Source organism: Lithobates pipiens, unplaced genomic scaffold, assembly GCF_037356315.1.
Source record: "Lithobates pipiens isolate NorthernLeopardFrog02 unplaced genomic scaffold, aLitPip1_a1.2 Scaffold_8, whole genome shotgun sequence".
NCBI lineage: Eukaryota > Metazoa > Chordata > Amphibia > Anura > Ranidae > Lithobates > Lithobates pipiens.
This window is the reverse complement of record NW_027507903.1, coordinates 661,565,418-661,592,641: the sequence shown is the minus strand read 5'-3', so window position 1 is coordinate 661,592,641 and position 27,224 is coordinate 661,565,418. Positions and strand designations below refer to the sequence as shown.

At 48.5% G+C, this 27,224-nt stretch overlaps 2 protein-coding genes across 2 annotated transcripts; both read left to right on the top strand.

Annotated features, from left to right (window-relative positions):
• Positions 1–1,693: 1,693 nt before the first annotated feature.
• On the top strand, positions 1,694–26,694 carry LOC143961828 (uncharacterized). Its single transcript, XM_077471162.1, has 3 exons — positions 1,694–1,932; positions 16,940–17,001; positions 21,240–26,694. Exon 3 carries the CDS (start codon positions 23,364–23,366, stop codon positions 24,255–24,257), a length of 894 nt encoding a protein of 297 aa, XP_077327288.1. The 5' UTR covers positions 1,694–1,932; positions 16,940–17,001; positions 21,240–23,363; the 3' UTR covers positions 24,258–26,694.
• On the top strand, positions 16,944–22,871 carry LOC143962492 (C-reactive protein-like). The gene is made up of 3 exons (XM_077471771.1): positions 16,944–17,001; positions 21,240–21,860; positions 22,663–22,871. Exons 1-3 carry the CDS (start codon positions 16,944–16,946, stop codon positions 22,869–22,871), a joined length of 888 nt encoding a protein of 295 aa, XP_077327897.1.
• Positions 26,695–27,224: the final 530 nt, after the last annotated feature.

The window sequence follows — 27,224 nt, the reverse complement described above, 5'->3', positions numbered from 1 at the left end:
TCTGTTGTCGGATTTTCTGATCGTGTGTACACGAGTCAATCACACAAAAGTGGGAATCAATGCTCACCAAACACAACATTAGCAGAAGGTGCCCAAAGGGTGGCGCTCAAGAGCTGAAATTCCACTTAGTATGTCACTACGTTTGTGTTTGTTGGCCGACGATTGTGTACTGTTTATATGCAAGACAAGTTCTTGGCACACGTTCTTCGGACCAAAGTCTGACGCTTTGTTGGCCAACAATCTGATCGTGTGTACAAGGCTTTAGTCTTATGGAGGTGCTAGCGAGTCTAGTGATCATATGGGACATGAGCAGGGCTGTCGATAAGGGGGCACAGCTTGGCCTCCTGTACGGGGCTTATCGGGGGGGGGAGGGGGGGCCAGGAAGCAGGTGTAATGGGGTCATAGATGGGGGGGTGATTTATGCAGCGGGGAGGGGGGGCAATTACAGAAATCAATCCCTGTGCAGCTCTCCCTACAGCAACTGAAATTTGGAAGGAAGAAGAGGAGGAGAAGCTGTACCGATCATCCCCAGTCCATGATCCTTTTCCCCCTGCTGCCTCGATCCCCCGTGTTCTCCTTTCACCCGCAGCCCTGATGGTTGTATCATGCCAGTATTGCAATCACACAACAATGGGGGGGCGGGGGAGTTAGAGTCAGGAATCAGCAGCTGAAACCTCTATCCGTCATCAGACACAGAGGAAGAAGAGATCAAAAGACCAGATTTCTGTAGGCCTCGGAACGTAGGCCAGCACTCACTCCATGCAGCCATACTCAATGAGTAGCATGGACCCGGGCTTGATAAAGCTTTTCACCCCTGAAATGCGTTGCCATAGTAAGCATGATGTATAGAAGTAGCAAACTCCCATTTGAGGAGCTTCCAAGCAACATTGGACACTCTTTGTTGAACATCACTGTGTGTAGGAATGATGGCCCTGAGTCAGCTGGTCTATCACCTCCCCCAACGTCTCTCCATAAATCTGCTGTTGCCTGTCCACACATTGCACTCCTCTCCCGAACACCTCTCTGTAGACCTTCTGCTGCCTGTCCACATATTGCACTCCTCTCCCCAACACCTCTCTATAGACCTTCTGCTGCCTGTCCACACATTGCACTCCTCTCCCCAACACCTCTCTGTAGACCTTCTGCTGCCTGTCCACATATTGCACTCCTCTCCCCAACACCTCTCTATAGACCTTCTGCTGCCTGTCCACACATTGCACTCCTCTCCCCAACACCTCTCTATAGACCTTCTGCTGCCTGTCCACACATTGCACTCCTCTCCCCAACACCTCTCTATAGACTTTCTGCTGCCTGTCCACACATTGCACTCCTCTCCCCTACACCTCTCTATAGACCTTCTGCTGCCTGTCCACACATTGCACTCCTCTCCCCAACACCTCTCTATAGACCTTCTGCTGCCTGTCCACACATTGCACTCCTCTCCCCAACACCTCTCTATAGACTTTCTGCTGCCTGTCCACACATTGCACTCCTCTCCCCTACACCTCTCTATAGACCTTTTGCTGCCTGTCCACATATTACACTCCTCTCCCCAACACTTCTCTATAGAACCTCGGCCATCTTTCACATACTGTACAATTGCTAGGATTGTGCTGTGTCACTGTGAGGAATGTTTTGGCAGTGTGTGAGCCCCTCCACTAGGGGGATTCCTTCCTCAGGGGTTGGGTAGGTCATTGTTCATATATCCTGTTATTGATTAGTGGGAATCAATCATTTCATCAGGAAATGTGCACAGTGACCTTACAGGCCTCCTCCCTCCGACAGTTATGGCCAGGACTGTATTCCATAGATGGGGCGTTCCTTCCCAGGAGGAGCCTTCCATTGTAACCCTTTAGAAGTAGACGTGTATTGGATCTTCTCCCGGCACTCCTTCACTTCTGGCTGCTCTGAGTTCCAGGTGGAATACTCTGGGTAAGAATTTACTTTACGCTCATTTTTCATGTTATATTGACATTGTATCCATTGATATGTATTTTATTGTCTATTATTATTATTATATCAATGTATAATTTTTTTATCTTCTAAAATGTTTTGTTAACTATGATTATACTGCATTCTTAGTTGCAGTCTACTATGATTGAAGGGTCAGTTCTCTCATTAGTGCCATATTAGTGGTAGATGGAGTCTAGTGAACTGATTCATCCCCTAATACTACATGGTTCACATACTCCATAAGAAAGATCCCTCTGCTGTAAATTCTGAACCAGCTCTGTTCCACTTAGGAACGTTGGGTGTTCTTGCCTATATTTCTGTGTTCAAGTTCTTCCTGTTACAATTTCCATAATAAAATAAAGAAAAATCCAGCAAGGGGGGATTGGGACCCCTCATAATGGGCACAGCGGGTGCAAAGATCCGAAAACTCAGTACAGGGATGGTGGGAACCCCTCATAATGGGCACAGCAGGTGTGCCAACCCCGGAACCCATTGTAGGAAGGTAGGACCCCTTATAATGGGCACAGCACAGGTACAGACCCAGAAACCCATTGCAGGAAGGTAGGACCCCTTATAATGGGCACAGCACAGGTACAGACCCAGGAACCCATTGCAGGAAGGTAGGACCCCTCATAATGGGCACAGCAGAGGTACAGACCCCAGAACCCATTGCAGGAAGGTAGGACCCCTTATAATGGGTACAGCAGAGGTACAGACCCAGGAACCCATTGCAGGAAGGTAGGACCCCTTATAATGGGCACAGCAGAGGTACAGACCCAGGAACCCATTGCAGGAAGGTAGGATCCCTTATAATGGGCACAGCAGAGGTACAGACCCAGGAACCCATTGCAGGAAGGTAGGACCCCTTATAATGGGCACAGCAGAGTTACTGACCTGGGAATTCAGCACAGGGATGGTGGGAACCCCTCATAATGGGCACAGCAGGTGTACAGACCTAGGAACCCATTGCAGGAAGGTAGGACCCCTTATAATGGGTACAGCAGAGGTACAGACGAGAATTTGGCAAAGAGATGGTGGGAATCCCTCATTATGGGCACAGCAGGTGTACAGACCCCGGAACCCATTGCAGGAAGGTAGGACCCCTTATAATGGGTACAGCAGAGGTACAGACCCAGGAACTCATTGCAGGAAGGTAGGACCCCTTATAATGGGGGCACAGCAGGTGTACAGACCTAGGAACCCATTTCAGGAAGGTAGGACCTCTTATAATGGGCACAGCGGAGGTACAGACAAGAATTTGGCAAAGAGATGGTGGGAACCCCTCATAATGGGAACAGCAGGTGTACAGATCCAGGAACTCATAGCAGGTAGGTAGGAACCCCTCATAATGGGCACAGCAGGTGTTAAGACATGGGAATTCAGCACAGGGAGGGTTGGAGCCCCTTATAATGGAAGCAGCAGGTGTACAGACCCAGGAACTCAGTATAGGATCGGCAGGAACATCTCATAATTGGCACAGCAGTTGTTTAGTCCCAGGAAATCAGCAGAGGGATGATGGGAACCCCCTAATGGGCACAGCAGGAGTACAGACCCAGGAACTCATATCAGGTAGGTAGGAACCCCTCATAATGGGCACATCATGTGTTAAGACCTAAGAATTCAGCACAGAGATGGTAGGAACCCCTCATAATGGGCACAGCAGGTGTAGAAACCCAGGAACTCAGCACAGGATTGGCAGGAACATCTCATAATGGGCACAGCAGGTGTACAGACCTGGGAACTAAGCACAGGGATAATGGGAACCCCCCATACTGGGCACAGCAGGTGTACAGACCCTGAAATCAGTAGTGATGGACGAACTTCCGACGGGACGTTTCGCGAACGCGAAACGCGAACGGACACAAACGTTCGCGAAAACGACCGTTCGCCGCGGGCTCCATTGACTTCAATGGGAGGCGAATTTCGCAAACCTTTAGGTCGAATTTGCGGCCACGGGGTAATTATTAGGGGGTAGCACGTAGTCCCACCACCTGGACAATAGCATAATACATGTATGAGGTGAATTTGGGATCGATAACTACAAGCATTTTTTTTTTATTTGGGAAATTGTTCTGACAATTCAGGACTATGGAGCTAATGAAGGCAATGGAGGAGAGGGAAGGTCAGGGACCAGGGTAGGCAAACAAGAGGGTGCAGGAGATACAGAGCACTGACAGCAGCACCGTAATACAGAGCACTGACATCAGCACCGTGACATACAGCGCTGACAGCAGCTCCGTGACATACAGCGCTGACAGCAGCTCCGTGACATACAGCGCTGACAGCAGCTCCGTGACATACAGCGCTGACAGCAGCTCCGTGACATACAGCGCTGACAGCAGCTCCGTGACATACAGCGCTGACAGCAGCTCCGTGACATACAGCGCTGACAGCAGCTCCGTGACATACAGCGCTGACAGCAGCTCCGTGACATACAGCGCTGACAGCAGCACCGTGACATACAGCGCTGACAGCAGCTCCGTGACATACAGCGCTGACAGCAGCTCCGTGACATACAGCGCTGACAGCAGCTCCGTGACATACAGCACTGACAGCAGCTCCGTGACATACAGCGCTGACAGCAGCTCCGTGACATACAGCGCTGACAGCAGCACCGTGACATACAGCGCTGACAGCAGCTCCGTGACATACAGCGCTGACAGCAGCTCCGTGACATACAGCGCTGACAGCAGCTCCGTGACATACAGCGCTGACAGCAGCTCCGTGACATACAGCGCTGACAGCAGCTCCGTGACATACAGCGCTGACAGCAGCTCCGTGACATACAGCGCTGACAGCAGCTCCGTGACATACAGCGCTGACAGCAGCTCCGTGACATACAGCGCTGACAGCAGCTCCGTGACATACAGCGCTGACAGCAGCTCCGTGACATACAGCGCTGACAGCAGCTCCGTGACATACAGCGCTGACAGCAGCACCGTAAGCAGCCCCAGGAGGAAGTCAGCACAGCACAGGGATGGTGTGATCCCCTCATAATAAGAACCCCCAGGAGGAAGTCAGCACAGCACAGGGATGGTGGGAGCCCCTCATAATAAGAACACCCAGGAGGAAGTCAGCACAGCACAGGGATGGTGGGAACCCCTCATAATAAGCAGCCCCAGTAGAAATATGACACCGCTCAACCTCTTCAAAGAGGAGGGTAGGGGCATATAGTACGGTGTGCTTTTTTGGGTCAGGGAAGTGAGCCAAATGAATTAAGAAGGTCTGTGTGCTTGATTCCAAAAATTGTTTATAGACATATACATGGTCTACTGATCACATGTGTTGAATTCCTCCGAGATCCATGCCTCATTCATTTTTAGAAATGTGAGGTAGTTAACACTGTGGTGAGCTAGGCGAGTACGCTTATCGGTCACAATCCCCCCTGCTGCGCTGAACGTCCTTTCGGACAGGACACTGGATGAGGGGCAAGCCAACAGTTCGATTGCAAATTGGGCAAGCTCTGGCCAGAGGTCAAGCCTGCCCACCCAGTAGTCTAGGGGTTCATCACTCCTCAGAGCGTCCACATCGGCCGTTAACCCAATGTAGTCGGACACCTGACGGTCTAGGCGTTCCCTGATGCTGGATCCGGATGACACCTGTCGATGGGTCGGCTGAAAGAATGACCTCATATCCGAAGTCACCAACACATCTTCAAACCGGCCTCTTCTTGCAGGCGCTGTTGGATTGGTACCCGCAAATCCTTCTCTGGGAGTGGGAATTGCTCCTCTGCCAGCGCACGCAAAAGCAGAATGCAGCATTTCTCGAAGCAAGGCCTGGAAGTGCTGCATTCTGACAGCCCTCTGCGACGGCGGTAACATTTCCGCCATTTTGTGTTTGTACCGGGGGTCTAAGTACGTTGCCACCCAGTACTGGTCCTTGACCCTCATGCTTTTTATACGGGGGTCCCTATTAAAACACTGGAGCATGAAGGCCCCCATTTGCACTAAAGTGGAAGCGGTGTGGTGGCCTGGCTCCTGCTCATCATCCAGGATAATGTCGTCCTCTTCATTCTCCTCTCCCCATCCTCGCACAACAGGGATCCCAGAAAGGTTTAAAGCATGCTCTTCTTGCTCCTGCTCATCCGCCCCGGCACCATCCTCCTCTGACTCCTCATCAGACTCCTGTTGTTGACTTGTCTCAGATAGAGTAGCCCCCCCTGGGAATTCATCCAGCATTGCGACTTCCTCATCTTCCCGCTCCTGCTCCTCCACAGCCTGATCAATGACACGACGCAATGCACGCTCCAGAAAGAAGGCATAAGGTACCATGTCACTGATGGCGCCATGGCTGCGACTGACCAGTTTGGTGATCTCCTCAAATGGCCGCAGAAGTCTGCATGTGTCGCGCATGAGCAGCCACTGGCGCGGTGAAAAAAAACCCAGCTCCCCAGAACCGTTTCTTTCGCAGAGTTCATACAGGTAGACGTTAACTGCACGTTTCTGCTGGAGCAGCCTATCAAGCATATAGAAGGTTGAGTTCCATCGCGTCGGGCAATCGCAAATAAGACGTCTGACCGGCAGATGGTGTCGCCGCTGAATGTCAGCAAGGCGAGCCATGGCCGTGTAAGATCTTCTGAAATGGGCCGAGATTTTCCTTGCCTGCCGCAAGATGTCCTGGACCCCAGGGTATTTGACAAGGAATCGCTGCACGACCAAGTTTAAGACGTGTGCCATGCACGGCACGTGCGTGATTTTGCCCTGTTTCAATGCGCTAAGCAGATTGGCACCGTTGTCACACACCACTTTACCAACTGTCAAATTGAGCGGTGTTAGCCACTCATCTGCCTGTGAACGCAAAGCTGAAAGGAGTGCCGGGCCAGTGTGGCTCTTTGCTTCCAGGCACAACAGACGCAGCACGGCATGGCAACGTCTCACCTGGCATGTGGAATAGGTTCTGGGGAGCTTGGGCGGTGCAGTGGAAGAGACGCTAGCAGCGGAAAAGGAGGAGGCAGCTGAGGAGGAGAGGGAGGAGGATGGAGTAGGAGGAGGAGAAGAAGAGTCAGGCCTGCATGCAATCCGTGGCGGTAAAACCAAATCTACACGGGTGCCACGGGTTACATGCTTGACGGCCGTCAGAAGGTTCACCCAGTGGGCAGTAAAACTGATATACCTTCCCTGCCCGTGTTTGCTAGACCACGTGTCTGTGGTCAGATGTATCTTGGCACCGACACTGTGTGCCAGAGATACATTCACTTGCCGCTGAACATGGCCATATAGCTCTGGGATGCCCTTCTCTGAGAAATACTTCCTTCCTGGGACCTTCCATTGTGGTGTTCCAATGGCCACAAATTTGCGAAAGGCCTCCGAGTCCACCAGTTTATATGGCAGTAGTTGGCGGGCTATGAGTTCTGACAAGCCAGCCGCCAACCGTTGGGCAAGAGGGTTATCCGGCGTCATCATTTTTTTACGCTCAAACATTAGGCCCACGGAAGCCTGCCTTTTTGCAGAAAAATGTGAGCTTGGCGTGATGGAAGGTGGAGTGGAGGACAATTGTGAGGAGAGAGGAGAAGGAGAAGTAGAAGACGAGGCTGGACGGTGAGAGCCTGCAGTGTGGCTTTGTGTGTTCCGTTGCTCCCACTGGGCTCGGTGATGGCTGCTCATGTGCCTTCTTAAGGCGGTCGTCCCTAGGTGAGTATTGGGCTTACCGCGACTAACGCGTTGACTGCAAAGATTGCAGATGGCAACGCTATTGTCAGCAGCGGACACGTTAAAAAAAGCCCACACTGCGGAGCCATGTGCCGGTGTCCTGGGAGCGCCAGATGTGACCGTACATGGTCGATGACTCGCTCCTGATACATTTGCAGTCTGCTTTGTCCCTGCTGTGCAATGTAAGTCATTGCTGCTTCTCCTCCCTATCTGCTGGTCCATATCTCCCTCTGAACTCCCCTCCTCTTCCTCTCTTGTGGGCACCCACGTGACATCACTAGACACGTCATCATCAACGTCACCTTCCCCACCGCTATAAGTAGAGTAGGCAGCAACACCGGGGACCAACCTCCTCCTTGGGCTGATCTGGGTACTGGCGTCAGACTGCTGAGTAGCGCTTGTTGCTACCTCCTCTTCCTGATCCAATACCAAGAGTGGCTGCGCATCAGAAATGTCCTCTTGATATGGATCGGAAAATAATTCCAGTGACTCAAGCGGAAGGTATGTGGTGGTGGTGGTGGTGGTCGTGTTGTTGGTGGTAGTGTCTTTGGGGGTGCACATAGCAGAGAGTGAAGAAGAGGGTGCAGATCGAGAGGATGAGGAGGGTGCAGAAGAGTAAGGCTGAGCGAGCCACTCAACCAAGTCTGGTGCATCCTTTAAAGTAATTGAACGCACCTTCTGCAACTTCCCACTTTGGCTCAAGCCTGTTGCTCCTGCCCTACCCCTACCACCCCTGCGGAAGGGCCTGCCTCTTCCTCTGCATGTCATTTTTTAAATGACCCTGTGACAAAACTCTTAGTCCCTATACCGCTGAAGGACTGCTGCAGTATAGGTGAGCGGTCAGCAGTGGTGCACGTCAACCCTATCTATTGTGGACCTATAGCGGTCCTTACAGAACAGCAGACTGTACCGCACTCAAGCCTATGTACCGTAGCACCCTATACCAAGTTACCAGTCCTTATAAGAACTTTTGTGGACCAAGCAGGTTGTGTATTAGTGTTTAGCAGACTGTACGTCAGTCCCTATACCGCTGAAGGACTGCTGCAGTATAGGGCAGCGGTCAGCAGTGGTGCACGTCAACCCTATCTATTGTGGACCGATAGCGGTCCTTACAGAACAGCAGACTGTACCGCACTCAAGCCTATGTACCGTAGCACCCTATACCAAGTTACCAGTCCTTATAAGAACTTTTGTGGACCAAGCAGGTTGTGTATTAGTGTTTAGCAGACTGTACGTCAGTCCCTATACCGCTGAAGGACTGCTGCAGTATAGGGCAGCGGTCAGCAGTGGTGCACGTCAACCCTATCTATTGTGGACCGATAGCGGTCCTTACAGAACAGCAGACTGTACCGCACTCAAGCCTATGTACCGTAGCACCCTATACCAAGTTACCAGTCCTTATAAGAACTTTTGTGGAACAAGCAGGTTGTGTGTTAGTGATTAGCAGACTGTACGTCAGTCCCTATACCGCTGAAGGACTGCTGCAGTATAGGTGAGCGGTCAGCAGTGGTGCACGTCAACCCTATCTATTGTGGACCGATAGCGGTCCTTACAGAACAGCAGACTGTACCGCACTCAAGCCTATGTACCGTAGCACCCTATACCAAGTTACCAGTCCTTATAAGAACTTTTGTGGACCAAGCAGGTTGTGTATTAGTGTTTAGCAGACTGTACGTCAGTCCCTATACCGCTGAAGGACTGCTGCAGTATAGGGCAGCGGTCAGCAGTGGTGCACGTCAACCCTATCTATTGTGGACCGATAGCGGTCCTTACAGAACAGCAGACTGTACCGCACTCAAGCCTATGTACCGTAGCACCCTATACCAAGTTACCAGTCCTTATAAGAACTTTTGTGGACCAAGCAGGTTGTGTGTTAGTGTTTAGCAGACTGTACGTCAGTCCCTATACCGCTGAAGGACTGCTGCAGTATAGGGCAGCGGTCAGCAGTGGTGCACGTCAACCCTATCTATTGTGGACCGATAGCGGTCCTTACAGAACAGCAGACTGTACCGCACTCAAGCCTATGTACCGTAGCACCCTATACCAAGTTACCAGTCCTTATAAGAACTTTTGTGGAACAAGCAGGTTGTGTGTTAGTGATTAGCAGACTGTACGTCAGTCCCTATACCGCTGAAGGACTGCTGCAGTATAGGTGAGCGGTCAGCAGTGGTGCACGTCAACCCTATCTATTGTGGACCGATAGCGGTCCTTACAGAACAGCAGACTGTACCGCACTCAAGCCTATGTACCGTAGCACCCTATACCAAGTTACCAGTCCTTATAAGAACTTTTGTGGACCAAGCAGGTTGTGTATTAGTGTTTAGCAGACTGTACGTCAGTCCCTATACCGCTGAAGGACTGCTGCAGTATAGGGCAGCGGTCAGCAGTGGTGCACGTCAACCCTATCTATTGTGGACCGATAGCGGTCCTTACAGAACAGCAGACTGTACCGCACTCAAGCCTATGTACCGTAGCACCCTATACCAAGTTACCAGTCCTTATAAGAACTTTTGTGGACCAAGCAGGTTGTGTATTAGTGTTTAGCAGACTGTACGTCAGTCCCTATACCGCTGAAGGACTGCTGCAGTATAGGGCAGCGGTCAGCAGTGGTGCACGTCAACCCTATCTATTGTGGACCGATAGCGGTCCTTACAGAACAGCAGACTGTACCGCACTCAAGCCTATGTACCGTAGCACCCTATACCAAGTTACCAGTCCTTATAAGAACTTTTGTGGAACAAGCAGGTTGTGTGTTAGTGATTAGCAGACTGTACGTCAGTCCCTATACCGCTGAAGGACTGCTGCAGTATAGGGCAGCGGTCAGCAGTGGTGCACGTCAACCCTATCTATTGTGGACCGATAGCGGTCCTTACAGAACAGCAGACTGTACCGCACTCAAGCCTATGTACCGTAGCACCCTATACCAAGTTACCAGTCCTTATAAGAACTTTTGTGGAACAAGCAGGTTGTGTGTTAGTGATTAGCAGACTGTACGTCAGTCCCTATACCGCTGAAGGACTGCTGCAGTATAGGTGAGCGGTCAGCAGTGGTGCACGTCAACCCTATCTATTGTGGACCGATAGCGGTCCTTACAGAACAGCAGACTGTACCGCACTCAAGCCTATGTACCGTAGCACCCTATACCAAGTTACCAGTCCTTATAAGAACTTTTGTGGACCAAGCAGGTTGTGTATTAGTGTTTAGCAGACTGTACGTCAGTCCCTATACCGCTGAAGGACTGCTGCAGTATAGGGCAGCGGTCAGCAGTGGTGCACGTCAACCCTATCTATTGTGGACCGATAGCGGTCCTTACAGAACAGCAGACTGTACCGCACTCAAGCCTATGTACCGTAGCACCCTATACCAAGTTACCAGTCCTTATAAGAACTTTTGTGGACCAAGCAGGTTGTGTATTAGTGTTTAGCAGACTGTACGTCAGTCCCTATACCGCTGAAGGACTGCTGCAGTATAGGGCAGCGGTCAGCAGTGGTGCACGTCAACCCTATCTATTGTGGACCGATAGCGGTCCTTACAGAACAGCAGACTGTACCGCACTCAAGCCTATGTACCGTAGCACCCTATACCAAGTTACCAGTCCTTATAAGAACTTTTGTGGACCAAGCAGGTTGTGTATTAGTGTTTAGCAGACTGTACGTCAGTCCCTATACCGCTGAAGGACTGCTGCAGTATAGGGCAGCGGTCAGCAGTGGTGCACGTCAACCCTATCTATTGTGGACCGATAGCGGTCCTTACAGAACAGCAGACTGTACCGCACTCAAGCCTATGTACCGTAGCACCCTATACCAAGTTACCAGTCCTTATAAGAACTTTTGTGGAACAAGCAGGTTGTGTGTTAGTGATTAGCAGACTGTACGTCAGTCCCTATACCGCTGAAGGACTGCTGCAGTATAGGTGAGCGGTCAGCAGTGGTGCACGTCAACCCTATCTATTGTGGACCGATAGCGGTCCTTACAGAACAGCAGACTGTACCGCACTCAAGCCTATGTACCGTAGCACCCTATACCAAGTTACCAGTCCTTATAAGAACTTTTGTGGACCAAGCAGGTTGTGTATTAGTGTTTAGCAGACTGTACGTCAGTCCCTATACCGCTGAAGGACTGCTGCAGTATAGGGCAGCGGTCAGCAGTGGTGCACGTCAACCCTATCTATTGTGGACCGATAGCGGTCCTTACAGAACAGCAGACTGTACCGCACTCAAGCCTATGTACCGTAGCACCCTATACCAAGTTACCAGTCCTTATAAGAACTTTTGTGGACCAAGCAGGTTGTGTGTTAGTGTTTAGCAGACTGTACGTCAGTCCCTATACCGCTGAAGGACTGCTGCAGTATAGGGCAGCGGTCAGCAGTGGTGCACGTCAACCCTATCTATTGTGGACCGATAGCGGTCCTTACAGAACAGCAGACTGTACCGCACTCAAGCCTATGTACCGTAGCACCCTATACCAAGTTACCAGTCCTTATAAGAACTTTTGTGGAACAAGCAGGTTGTGTGTTAGTGATTAGCAGACTGTACGTCAGTCCCTATACCGCTGAAGGACTGCTGCAGTATAGGTGAGCGGTCAGCAGTGGTGCACGTCAACCCTATCTATTGTGGACCGATAGCGGTCCTTACAGAACAGCAGACTGTACCGCACTCAAGCCTATGTACCGTAGCACCCTATACCAAGTTACCAGTCCTTATAAGAACTTTTGTGGACCAAGCAGGTTGTGTATTAGTGTTTAGCAGACTGTACGTCAGTCCCTATACCGCTGAAGGACTGCTGCAGTATAGGGCAGCGGTCAGCAGTGGTGCACGTCAACCCTATCTATTGTGGACCGATAGCGGTCCTTACAGAACAGCAGACTGTACCGCACTCAAGCCTATGTACCGTAGCACCCTATACCAAGTTACCAGTCCTTATAAGAACTTTTGTGGAACAAGCAGGTTGTGTGTTAGTGATTAGCAGACTGTACGTCAGTCCCTATACCGCTGAAGGACTGCTGCAGTATAGGGCAGCGGTCAGCAGTGGTGCACGTCAACCCTATCTATTGTGGACCGATAGCGGTCCTTACAGAACAGCAGACTGTACCGCACTCAAGCCTATGTACCGTAGCACCCTATACCAAGTTACCAGTCCTTATAAGAACTTTTGTGGAACAAGTGAGTTGTGAATGTTTAGCAGACTGCAGCAGAAGGGCAGCAGTCAAGTATAATATCCTTTCTATATTTGGAAGAAAGAATATTATACATGTACAAGCCTATTACTGTACCACTGATACCAGTCCTGAAAAGAACCTTTGTGGAACTAATAATAACAGCAAGTCTTTAAAATTACCCTCACTGCCTGACAACACTGCTTCCTTCCTGTCCCTATACAAATTGGCAAAAAAAGAGAACGATTAGTGGTTACTGGAACAGCTCTTTTGTGGACCTTGATAGTAACAGCTAATGATGATGATGATGATGATGATGATGAAAGACTAATCTGGCTGTCCCTGTAGCATACACCGTCCTTTCCCTTTCTCTAAACTAACAAAAGACACTCAGGCTGCTGCAAGAATCAGCAGCACAGCAAACCTATCAACACCTAACACCTATACCAGTCCTGAAAAGAACTTTTGTGTACCAAATAGCTAGTGGTTTATCTCTCCCTACTCCACACAGGAACCTGTCCCTATCTTAACAGAAGAAAGAATGTAAAATGGCCACCGGATCGGGTGTATTTATAGGTTAGGGGGAATGTACAAGTGTCCATGTGCTGTCATGTCTCAATTGGCTGTCCTGTATCACATGATAAACGTGTCACCAAAGGTTAAAGTTCTTGTATACATTAAACACGTAAGTCCGCCGCGGCGAACGACGGAAAAAGGCGTTCGAACGTGCGGACCGCGAATGTCGGAAATTCGCCGCGAAACGACCGCCGGGCGAACCGTTCGGCCATCACTAGAAATCAGCACAGGGATGGTGGGAACACCTCATAATGGGCACAGAAGATGTAGAGACCCGGCGACTCAGCACAGGGATACATATAAATGAGATTTATAAATATGTTTTTATGAGCAGGTGTAGACATAAGTATCAACTGACATTTCTGAATGGTAGCCTCATGGTGGGAGGTCAGTTCTACCATCAATAACACCCTGTATATACATCAGCACTAGGCAGGAACAGTATGGAAGCTCAGAAATGGAGCATCTCCTCCCAAAACCCAAGTTCACTCATACACCGGACTCTACTGGCCTTATCCATTTTACTTCTGGCAGAGCAGAATCTGCTGATTTCACACGTTAAGCTCAGGAACCATTAACGTCTTCTGCACTCTTAAAAAACACTCTTTGGTTTCAATACATTTTGCCAAAATGGAACAAATTCTTGGAAATTAAGACCCTCAGCTTTGCGCAATCCATTCCCCGGACCAATGTACATGACGTTTCTCTGCATCCTCTGTGTGTAGTCCGTGGTGGAAGTGCAGCGCTGCGGCACTAAAAACTCAGAGTCCATTTGCAGGAACAGAACTGTATTAAAGTTAAAGTGCAGTAAGACACAACACCAGGTGCATTCACACAATGTTATAACAAAGGGTCAACAGTGGGTCTTGGGTGCACCAACAGCATCTGTCTTGAGGGGCGGAATGCGGCCTAGCTGCTCTGTACCCAAATAGGGAGGTTTTCCAGGAAAGATAGCTCTTGCCTAACTCATCTGGAACCTCTTCCTGCCGCTAGTACTGTTCCTGACAAACGGGTGACCTGTCCCTACACTGCCCACACACTCAGGACCGTTTTTAAGGCAGGGCAAAAGGGGCAGCTGCCCTGGGCCCTGTCATCATTGTGGGGCCCAAAGCAGCTGCCTCATACTTGCCAACTATCCTGGTTTAAATTCCCTTGTCCCTTGAGGTTTTAGTCCTGTACTGTGTCCCGATATCTCAGTGTGAAGTGCTGCTACTAATGCTGCCCAGATCTGCCCTATTGTTGTGTACGGATGACTCACCTGCAGATCCTGTGTTTACATGTAAATTATCGGCATTCATATGTAAATAGTGGTGGCATTCATATGTAAATAGCGGTGGCATTCATATGTAAAGATGGCATTCATACGTCAATAGCGGCCGCCAGCGGCATTGATATGTACAGTGGTGTGAAAAAGTGTTTGCCCCCTTCCTCATTTCCTGTTCCTTTGCATGTTTGTCACACTTAAGTGTTTCGGAACATCAAACCAATTTAAACAATAGTCAAGGACAACACAAGTAAACACAAAATGCAATTTGTAAATGAAGGTGTTTATTATTAAAGGTGAAAAAAAATCCAAACCATCATGGCCCTGTGTGAAAAAGTGATTGCCCCCTAAACCTAATAACTGGTTGGGTCACCCTTAGCAGCAACAACTGCAACCAAGCGTTTGCGATAACGTGCAATGAGGCTTTTACAGCGTCCTGGAGGAATTTTGACCCACTCATCTTTGCAGAATTGTCCTAATTCAGTTACATTAGAGGGTTTTCGAGCATGAACGGCCTTTTTAAGGTCATACCACAACATCTCAATAGGATTCAGGTCAGGACTTTGGCTAGGCCACTCCAAAGTCTTCATTTTGTTTTTCTTCAGCCATTCGGTGGTGGACTTGCTGGTGTGTTTAGGATCATTGTCCTGCTGCAGAACCCAAGTTTGTTTCAGCTTGAGTACACGAACAGATGGTCGGACATTCTCCTTCAGGATCTCTTGGTAGACAGCAGAATTCATAGTTCCTTTTATCACGGCAAGTCTTCCAGGTCCTGAAGCAGCAAAACAGCCCCAGACCATCACACTACCACCACCATATTTTACTGTTGGTATAATGTTCTTTTTATGAAATGCAGTGTTCCTTCTACGCCAGATATACTTGGACACACACCTTCCAAAGAGTTCCACTTTTGTCTCATCGATCCACAGAATGTTGTCCCAAAAGTCTTGGGGATCATCAAGATGTGTTGTGGAGAAATTGAGACGAGCTTTGATGTTCTTTTTGCTCAGCAGTGGTTTTCTCCTTGGAACTCTGCCATGCAGGCCATTTTTGCCCAGTCTTTTCCTGATGGTGGAGGCATGAACGCTGACCTTAACTGAGGCAAGTGAGGCCTGCAGTTCCTTGGACATTGTTGTGGGGTCTTTTGTGACCTCTTGGATAAGTCGTCGCTGCGCTCTTGGGGTAATTTTGGGCGGCCGGCCACTCCTGGGAAGGTTCACCACTGTTCCATGTCTTCGCCATTTGTGGATAATGGCTCTCACTGTGGTTCGCTGGTTTCCCAAAGCTTTGGAAATGGCTTTATAACCCTTTCCAGACTGATAGATCTCAATTACTTTCTTTCTCAGGCCTGAATTTCTTTGGGTCTCGGCATGATGTGTAGCTTTTAAGGATCTTCTGGTGGACCTTACTGTGTCAAGCAGCTCCTATTTAAGTGATGCCTTGATTGTGAACAGGTGTGGCAATAATCAGGCCTGGGTGTGGCTAGAGAAATTGAACTCAGGTGTGGACAACCACAGTTATAGTATGTTTTAACAAGGGGGGCAATCACTTTTTCACACAGGGCCATGATGGTTTGGATTTTTTTTCACCTTTAATAATAAACACCTTCATTTACAAATTGCATTTTGTGTTTACTTGTGTTGTCCTTGACTATTGTTTAAATTGGTTTGATGTTCCGAAACACTTAAGTGTGACAAACATGCAAAGGAACAGGAAATGAGGAAGGGGGCAAACACTTTTTCACACCACTGTATATCTTGCCCCCCTGAGGTCATATCCACAGTAATCTTTAGCAACCAGGCAACAAGCAGAAATCATGTGCTGTGACCTCTAGAAACTAATCAGTGAGCCGTAATGTGTTCTGTAACCTCTAACAACCAGTCAGTGAGCGATAATGATACACTGTAACCTCTGGCAACCAATTGCAATAGCTGCCTGATCTGATTCAGTAAACTGATTTTGAGTCTAGCTGCTATTTATTGTATGTCTCAGAGCAGGTGGAGATCGAAACTGCATGGGGGGGGGGCCCTCAAGAAAAGTTTTGCCCAGGGTCCAATCAAAATGCTCACAAATCCTGGGAGCCAGGATCTTAAATAGACTCTGCCTGCCCCAAGATGGCTGTCCAAGTCACACGGGGCACCAGCCTCCAATCAGATAGCTTCCTCATTGACCCAGGGAACCATAGAGTAACCATGTTCTCCTTGACTTCCTCTCCCCCTGCAATGGCGCTGCAGTTGAGCGCCACCTGCACTGAAGAAAGTAGACTACACCTGCTTACAAGTCTAATGTGTTGTTTAGTTGAGATATGGGCCATTCCATCTAATGGTTGGTTTGTGTTATTCAGGGAGATGGCGCTGTGTGTGATGATGTTCCTGCTGGTGATCCCGGCATCCCTGGCACAGGAAGGTAAGTGATGGAGCCAGCACACACTTACCGAATCAGTGAATCACAATGTCATGGTTATGCAATAGTTTGTCTGCTTACCTGTTCCCATGCGTTCATCTAGAGACCAGCCGACCCTCACCTGTCTGATTTTGTAATCCATACTCTGGCATGGCTCCACCCTAGCTCCTACAGAGAACTCTACATTAACCTGTGCACTGCAGGCCAACCCTGCTGATCAACCTTTGTGTGTTAGATTCCTGTTACCTGCCGTGTGCTCTTCTATTGTTCCGTTACCGACTTTGGTGTGTCCTTGACTATCCCTGTTTGCCTGTGATCCTGACCTTTTGGCGTGTCCCTGACTATTCCTGTCTGCTTGTGGTCCCTCACTATCCCTATCCTCCTGTTGCCTACTATGGGTGTGAGCTGGGGGACCCTGGGGGTCGCGACCTGGAGCCAGTTGCAGCCAAGTCCATCCTCACCACTAGAGGTGTTGGTGAACACCTGCTGGCTCTTAGGCCGCGTACACACGCGCGGACTGTTCGCCCAACTTTGTCCGCTGAACAGTGTTTGGGCGGACAGTCCGCTCGTGTGTGGGCTTTCAGCGGACAGTTTCAGCGGACAGTTTGACGAACAAGGTTTTTCGGAAATTCCGTAAAACTGTCCGCTGAAACCTTGTTTCAGCGAACAGTCCGCCCGTGTGTAGGCTTGTTCGTCAAACTAAGTTCCGCGCATGCTCAGAAAGGATTTACACGCCGAAAGTTATAATGCAGTGTATAGGACGTCGTATTTTTCGTCCCGTCGTACGTGCCGTTCACGTCATCGCGCACGGTTTCAGCAAACTGTTCGTTCGTCGTGTGTGGCCATGTCCGTCCATGCTAATTTTGAGCGGACTGTTTGCCGAAACTGTTGGACGGACAAAGTTGGGCGAACAGTCCGCGCGTGTGTACGCGGCCTTAGACTCCACGCCCCAGGGAATCTTATGCTCTAACCCCAGTGGGATCTGTCTCCTGTCTGCAGCAGTCAGCCGTAGGGTCCACAACCTTGCGGTGCACTCCTGATCCCTACAGTGTGCATCTGTCTCCTCGCCTCAAGGTGACCTGACACACAATCTTCTGTCTTCTGGTTTTTCTCTATATTATTATTATTCACTATTTATATAGCGCCAACAGTTTACGCAGTACTTTACAATGTATAGGGGGGACAACACAATTACAGTACAGTTCAATACAAAAGGTACACGAGGGCCCGGCTCGTAGAGCTTACATTCTAAAGGGAGGGGGTGGTGGAACAAAAGGTAATAGCTGCAGAGAATTATTTGATCTGGGTGGCTAATTGGATATATCTAATTGGATGTAAGATTGAGTCACCTCACCAAGAACTAATCATCCAGATACAAACTAATTTCATTATAAAACCTGGTGAAGATAGGATTATGCCCTTTGCAATGGATATTGGCACAGCTGCTTGTTCTTTCCACCAGTGGTGCATGTGACATGACGACAACACAAAAGCACAATTGAGTTACAGTTGTCACTTTACCACCGACCATCATGGTCATGGCAGATTTAGACATTGACTGCCATTATTATGGCCCACATCAACATTGACCTTCAATGTAACTCCACAATTCTCCACCAACTGCCAATTAGGCTTTTTGGAGCATTTCATCGGCATGACCAGTAGAATTGGGACTTGCCGCCAATGTTATTCATAATAAAAAAAATCATCAAGATTGATATTTTTAGTAAAAGAGGTGGCCACCTTAGCACAATGTTATATTGGAGGTCAATGGTGATGTGTGCCATAATAATGGCAGTCAATGTGTAAATCTGCCATGACCATGATGGTCGGTGGTAAAGTGTGTTGAGAACGATGTTCTGGTCTTCCATAAAATGGTGGCTGTGGAGGATATGCCTATTGATAAGGCCTATTTTGCGCATGTCCTCCATGGCAAATACATTTTTCAAAACTAGGCAGTTATGGCGGACATTCTCAGTGCAATCCCTACTGGGCATGTCCGGATATGCTGCCCTTTTGTAGAGGACATATTCCTTTTTATATACAGTAGTTTCCACCAAGGGCATGTGTAGTGGTTTGGCAACATTATATCTGAAAAAAATAAAATAAACCATGCCTGCACATACACAACCATTTCTACAAAGACCTTGCTTTGGAAATTAATAATCATTTCAATGAATATGAAAAACTATGGGTCTGAGAGATTTTGGGGGATGAGTACAGGTTTGTGAGGAGAGCGTAGAGGGGTATGAAGGACAATATGTATACTGTGAGGCTGGAGCTCTGGGGGTGGGGGGTTTAGGAGGAGAACGGAGGGAGGTATGGAGGACAGATTGTATAATGTGGGGTGGAGCTCTGAGGTTGGGGTTTTAGGAGGAGAATGGAGGAGGGTATGGAGGACAGTTTGCATACTGTGAGGCTGGAGCTCTGGGGTGGAGGTTTAGAAGGAGAACAGAGGGAGGTATGGAGTACAGTTTGTATAATGTGAGGCTGGAGCTGTTTTTTTAGGAGGAGAGTGGAGGGAGGTATGGAGGACAGTTTGTATAATATGAGGTTGGAGCTCTGGGGTTGGGGGTTTAGGAGGAGAACAGAGAGAGGTAGAGAAGACAGCTTGTATACTGGGAGGCTGGAGCTGTGGGGTTGGGGGTTTAGGAGGAGAACAGAGAGGGGTATGGAAGACAGCTTGTATACTGGGAGGCTGGAGCTGTGGGGTTGGGGGTGCAGGAGGAGACTGGAGGGGTGTATGGAGGACAGTTTGTATACTGGGAGGCTGGAGCTTTGGGAGTGGGGGTTTAGGAGGAGAAGGGAGGGAGTTATGTAGGACAGTTACTATACTGTGAGGCTGAAGCTCTGAGGGTGGGGGTTTAGGCAGGGAACTGATGGAGGTATGGAGGACAGTTTGTATACTGGGCGGCTGGAGCTCTGGGGTTGGGGGTTTAGGAGGAGAACGTAGGAGAATATGGAGGACAGTTTGTATACTGTGAGGCTGGAGCACTGGGGTGGAGGTTTAGGAAGATAGCAGAGAGGGGGGTATGGAGGACAGTTTGTATATTATGAGGCAGGAGCTGTGAGGGTGGAGGTTTAGGAGGAGATTAGAACCTAGTGGTGGGGTATGGAGGACAGTTATGCCGCGTACACACGACAGGACTTAAGTCCGGCAGACTTTTGACTGAGTTCTGAGGAAGTTCTGACGGACTTTCCGAATGAACGGACTTGGCCACACACAATCACACCAAAGTCCGACGGATTCGAACGTGATGACGTATGACTGGACTAGAATAAGGAAGTTCATAGCCAGTAGCCAATAGCTGCCCTAGCGTCGGTTTTAGTCCGTCAGACTAGCACACACACGAGCGGATTTCTGGGTCCGGCGGAGTTCTGGCGGAAAAATTTGAAGCATGTTCCATTTCTAAAGTCTGTCAGACTTTTGTGAATCAAAAGTCCGTTGCAGCCCACACACGATCGAATAGTCTGCCGGAATCATTCCGTCAGACTTTTGATGCTGAAAAGTCCGGTCGTGTGTACGGGGCTTTAGTATACTGTGAGACTGAAGCATTGGGGGTGGGGGGTTTAGGAGGAGAACAGAGGGAGGTATGGAGGACAGTTTGTATACTGAGAGGCTGGAGCTCTGGGGTTGGGGGTTTAGGAGGAGACTGGAGGGATGTATGGAGGACAGTTTGTATACTGGGAGGCTGGAGCTCTGGGGTTGGGGGTTTAGGAGGAGACTGGAGGGATGTATGGAGGACAGTTTGTATACTGAGTGGCTGGAGCTCTGGGGTGTAGTGGTGGGGTATGGAGGACAGTTTGTACACTATGAGGCTGGAGCTCTGAGGTTGGGGGTCTAGGAGGAGAACAGAGGGAGGTATGGAGGACAGTTTGTATACTTGGAGGCTGGAGCTCTGAGGTTGGGGGTCTAGGAGGAGACTGGAGGGAGGTATGGAGGACAGTTTGTATACTGGGAGGCTGGAGCTCTGAGGTTGGGGGTTTAGGAGGAGAACAGAGGGAGGTATGGAGGACAGTTTGTATACTGGGAGGCTGGAGCTCTGGGGTTTAGGAGGAGACTGGAGGGATGTATGGAGGATAGTTTGTATAATGAATGGCTGGAGCTCTGGGGTGGGGGCTTAGGAGGAGAACAGAGGGAGGTATGGAGGATAGATTGCATACTGGGAGGCTATGAGATACATAAATACTATTGCAATATATTCACAGCATGTCTACAGTTATCTTTTTTTCTTTTTCAGACATGGATGATAAAGTCTTCCTCTTCCCCAAAGACAAACACACTGACCACGTGTCTTTAACACCAAATATTACGAAGCCATTGGAGAAATTCAGTGTCTGTCTATATTTTTTCAGAGATTTTCTTCGTAACCTCAATCTCTTCTCTCTAGCCTCTCCCGGAACAGGCAACACGTTTTATTTCGCTGATTCTTCTTCCACCAACACTGTACACATGAACCAGGATTCCGCTCTTTTTAGGACAAATATGGAGCCTTATGAGTGGAAGCATGCTTGTGTGACCTGGAACTCCGACACTGGAGTGGTCAAACTTTGGGTCAATGGAAAGCTCTACCCCAGGAGGGTCTGCATGAAAGGGTCTTCTATCCCGGCTGAAACCAGCATGGTCCTGGGACAGAAGCAGGATTCTTTTGAGAAAAAGTCTACTACATATCCATTTGTTGGGGAAATAAGTGATGTCCACATGTGGGATTATGTCTTGACACCAGAGGAAATGCTGCAAGCCCTGAACAAAAACGCCCATGGGAATATCATTAACTGGAACTCTCTTCTCTATGAAATTAAAGGGGACATTCTTGTTCTGCCCAAGTCTAGGTGCCCATATCAAATCACCTCTAAATCTTGTAAATAAATTCCAACAACCCCTCCCCATTGGACCCTCCTCCCTTCTATTTGTATTGCAGCTTTGGGCTTCTTTTGTATTGGGCTCTGTCCTTTGCTTGTCTTTCTATGTATTGCAGCTTCTTAAGAGTTTGAGCCTCCTGGAAGAGAGGGAAGCAGAATTAAAAGAGTGCCCCACAGAGAATTAATCTTTAGGCAGGTCATGTGACGTGGTAGGTCTTCTTCATCTTAGCTATCCCAGTAGTGGGCAGTCCCGGATAATGAAAAAAGTGGCATCAATGTGATGACCTCAGCGTCACTCCATGGATCATTACTCTGTGAGTGCAGGACATTTTGGTGATGCCCCCTCTAGGGGCTGGGTCTCTGACACCCTGCACTTACAGTATGTCCTCAGTTTTCAGGTTAAATGTTGCTGCTCAAGATGTCCTCAGAATACAGGTTGTTCTTAATAGATTCAAGACCTTCACCAAAAAAAAAAAAACGACTTGAGGCACCAGTAGATAAAAACAAACTGTGCAGCTTTGACCAAAGTTAAGCACTGCCTTTGCTCTAGGTGTAGGCCATTTACATACCTTCCGAAGCCTGGTGGGAAAACTCAGAGAGCTGGCATAATCCTGTCCTGCCTTTGTAAAATTGTAAAATTGCTGTTTTTATGAGAGCACTATACATTTACCCCTATATATCTCCTGAGGAAGCAGACCTGAGAAATGTGTTGAGATAAAGGTGAAAACTGATGAAAATATAAAGGTGAAAACTGATGCCATACTCATGGGCTGCTCTAGTCTCCCTGTGGCAACGGTGAAGATGTAGACAACGGTGAAGATGTAGACAACGGTGAAGATGTAGACAACGGTGAAGATGTAGACAATGGAGAAGATGTAGACAACGGAGAAGATGTAGACAACGGAGAAGATGTAGACAACGGAGAAGATGTAGACAACGGAGAAGATGTAGACAACGGTGAAGATGTAGACAACGGTGAAGATGTAGACAATGGTCAGGGCTGTCTTTAAGGCAGGGCAAAAGGGGCAGCTGCCCTGGGCCCTGTCATTGTTGTGGGGCCCAAAGCAGCTGCCTCATACTTGCCAACTATCCAAGTTTATATTCCCTTGTCTCTTGAGATTTTAGTCCTGTGCTGTGTCCTGATAGCTGCTGCCCAGCTCTGACCTATTGTTGTGTACAGATGACTCACCTGCAGACCCTGTGTTTACATGTAAATAACCGGCATTCATATGTAAATAGCAGTGACATGCATATGTAATTAGCTGAGGCCAACGGCATTGATATGTAAATAAGTGCAGCATTCATATGTATATCATGCCCCTCTGCAGTGAAGAGATGATGTGCTGTAACCTATAGCAACCGGTGAACAGTATTACTGTACAGTAACCTCTAGCAACCAGTTAGTAAGCTGTAATGATATGCTGTAACCTCTGGCAACTAATCGCAATCGCTGCCTGATCTGATACAGTAAAATTATTTTAAGTCTAGCTGCTATTTATTGTATGTCTCAGAGAAGGTGGAGAGTGAAATTGCATGGGGGGAGGGGGGGCCCTAAGAAAATTTTTGCCCAGGGCCCAATCAATATTAAAGACGGCCCTGACAATGGTGCAGATGTATACAACGGTGAAGATGTAGACAACGGTGAAGATGTAGACAACGGTGAAGATGTAGACAACGGTGCAGATGTAGACAACGGTGCAGATGTAGACAACAGAGAAGATGTAGACAACAGAGAAGATGTAGACAACAGAGAAGATGTAGACAACGGTGCAGATGTAGACAACGGTGCAGATGTAGACAACGGTGCAGATGTAGACAACGGTGCAGATGTAGACAACAGAGAAGATGTAGACAACAGAGAAGATGTAGACAACAGAGAAGATGTAGACAACGGTGCAGATGTAGACAACGGTGCAGATGTAGACAACGGTGCAGATGTAGACAACGGTGAAGATGTAGACAACGGTGCAGATGTAGACAACGGTGCAGATGTAGACAACGGTGCAGATGTAGACAACGGTGCAGATGTAGACAACGGTGAAGATGTAGACAACGGTGCAGATGTAGACAACGGTGCAGATGTAGACAACAGAGAAGATGTAGACAACAGAGAAGATGTAGACAACAGAGAAGATGTAGACAACGGTGCAGATGTAGACAACGGTGCAGATGTAGACAACGGTGCAGATGTAGACAACGATGCAGATGTAGACAACGGTGAAGATGTAGACAACGGTGAAGATGTAGACAACGGTGAAGATGTAGACAACGGTGAAGATGTAGACAACGGTGCAGATGTAGACAACGGTGCAGATGTAGACAACGGTGCAGATGTAGACAACGGTGCAGATGTAGACAACGGTGCAGAGAACGGTGCAGATGTAGACAACGGTTAAGATGTAGACAACGGTGCAGATGTAGACAACGGTGCAGAGAACGGTGCAGATGTAGACAACGGTTAAGATGTAGACAACGGTGCAGATGTAGACAACGGTGCAGATGTACACAACGGTGCAGATGTAGACAACGGTTAAGATGTAGACAGCGGTGCAGATGTAGAGAACGGTGAAGATGTAGAGAACGGTGCAGATGTAGAGAACGGTGCAGATGTAGACAACGGTGCAGATGTAGAGAACGGTGCAGATGGAAACAACGGTGCAGATGGAAACAACGGTGCAGATGTAGAAAACGGTGCAGATGTAGACAACGGTGCAGATGTAGACAAGGGTGCAGATGTAGACAACGGTGCAGATGTAGACAACGGGGAAGATGTAGACAACGGTGAAGATGTAGACAACGGTGAAGATGTAGACAACGGTGAAGAGATGTAGACAACGGTGCAGATGTAGACAACGGTGCAGATGTAGACAACGGTGCAGATGTAGACAACGGTGCAGATGTAGACAACGGTGCAGATGTAGACAATGGTGCAGATGTAGACAAGGGTGCAGATGTAGGCACACAGGCAGCTCCAAAATCAGATGTCACTAATAAAAGCCCCTTTAGCGCCACCCCCCTTACATTTTTAACAAAAATTAACCCCCTTCACTGCTGTCTGATCACAGCTTGCATGCAATGGTATCTGGCTGCTGCCTGGAGCTACTAGAAGTTAGGGATTCGCCTGGACAATCCGGGTTTCAGACCATGTTCCACAACCGCAGAGTGCATAGGTGTGCACATGGTCCCCATCCCCATACACGGACAGGAGAGGAGAGAGGGGTTGATCTTCTCCTCCTCCCACCCCTACCCCTGTGTCCTCCCACCCACACTCCAATCCCTGGTGTTCTGTGCCTCAGGTAAGGGATGTGTTGGCTGGAAGTTTGAAGCTCAGCAACCGGCAGATACATTGTGGATGAAAGGTGCCGATGCCTGAGCCTCCATCCTCGGTGAGTGAGCTCGCCATTCAATGTCTGAAGTCTCCCCCCTCCCTCTCTTCTATTTCCTGCCTCCAAGCGAGTGAGTACACTAAGGTAAGGGGGACTCTGTTTTAAGGTGGGATTCTGGGAACTGAAATGTAAGTGGGAGGCTTGGTCAGCAGAAACCCCCTTACATGAGAGTTCCCCTTTACACCAGAGGCCACAGCATTCCCCCTTAAAAATAAAATGTCGCCGTGCACGGCTAAAGTGTTGGAGCTTGAAGAAAAGGTTGCAACCCTACTAGAGCTCCACGTGTAGGGTTGCCACCTCATCCCTTTAAACCCAAACTCATATTAAATACTCAGTTTCTGTGGATGATTAAGGTGGTAATTAAACACACTTAGTACCTGATCTGCATTAAATTAGCCTCAGAACCTGTATAATTCATGTGTGTTCAGGTTTAAAGGGATGAGGTGGCAACCCTATCCACATGTGACCAGAAACATGTGGCCTCCACTTACTCGAGTTGTGTCTATTGGTTAAACATTGAGTGGAAGCCACATGTTTCCTGTCAAGAATGTAACTCCACTCTGCATTTGGATACTAGTCTTGACAACAACCCCCATGACTCTCAGCGTTTTGCATAGGAAGTCCATAGGCTTTCCTAGCTATAGCTCTCCCCCTCCTGGCTGGAGGGGATAGTGCAACATAACATCCTGCATAGCAGTAGAAATTTTCGAGAGTTTTCTGCAATCTTCCCTCACAAACTAGGCGGAGTATCTGGTATATAATATGTGCAGTCAGTGTCGCAGCAGTCATTTATACATAGGATGCCTCAAAGCATGTAGGCAGCACAGAGCTTTCTTATTCTCAGACACACTGTAATACATGTTTATGTGTATTATGTTTAATACCAATATTAGCCACTTCCGGACCGCCGCACGCCGATCTACGTCCTTACTTTGAAGGGGGATATCATTGTTATGGCAGCAGCTAGCCTCCATAACCCCGTTATCTCCTTCTTTAGCCGGCGGTCCGCTTTCTGATAAGAGCGGTCTCTGCGGCTCATTTTTATCGGCGGCAGGAGAGGGCCCCCCCCCCCTCCTGCCTCTCTCTCTCTCCGGTGCCCTCCGCTGCTTACCGGAGCCGTCAGCGGAGATGATCGGATCTTCACCCTTGCTGGGCATGGAGATGAGTGAAGGGAAGATGGCCCCCAACCGTCTCCACCATACCATTGCAGGGCGGACGCAACGTCAAAACGTCACTTCCGTCCATAGCTCTTAAAGGACCTTTTTTTTTAATTATTTTTTTAAATTACTATTTTTTTTTTTTTTTTTGCATTTTAGTGTAAATATGAGATGTGAGGTCTTCTTGACCCCCCAGTTCTCACATTAAAGAGGTCCTGTCATGCTTTTTTTCTATTAAAAGGGATGTCTACATTCCTTGTAAAATGAAAAAAAGTGACACATTTTTTTTTTTTAAAGAACACTGTAAAAATAAAAAATAAAAAGTAAAATAAATAAGAAAACTTTTTTTTTAAACGGGTCCTGTCCCGCCGACCTTGCGCGCAGAAGCGAACGCATACGCGAGTAGCGCCCGCATATAAAAACGGTGTTCAAACCACACGTGTGAGGTATCGCCACGGTCGGTAGAGCGAGAGCGATAATTCAAAACATACAACCTATCGAAATATTTTAAACGTCGCCTATGGAGATTTTTAAGGATAAAAGTTTGTCGCCAATCCACGAGCGGGGCGCAATTTTGCCCTTGTACACATGGTCGGACATTCTGCCAACCAAATCCTTTGAATTTTGTCCGACTGATTTTGTCCGACGGAATGTGTCCAAAACTGTTGAATACACACGGTCGGACAAAGTTGTCGGAAAATCCGATCGTTCAGAACGTGATGACGTTATTTCGTTACGACGGGATTACGTTCACGCTAGTAGCCAATAGCTTTGATGTAGGAATTGGATCTGAGCATGCGTGGCACTTTGTCCGATCGGA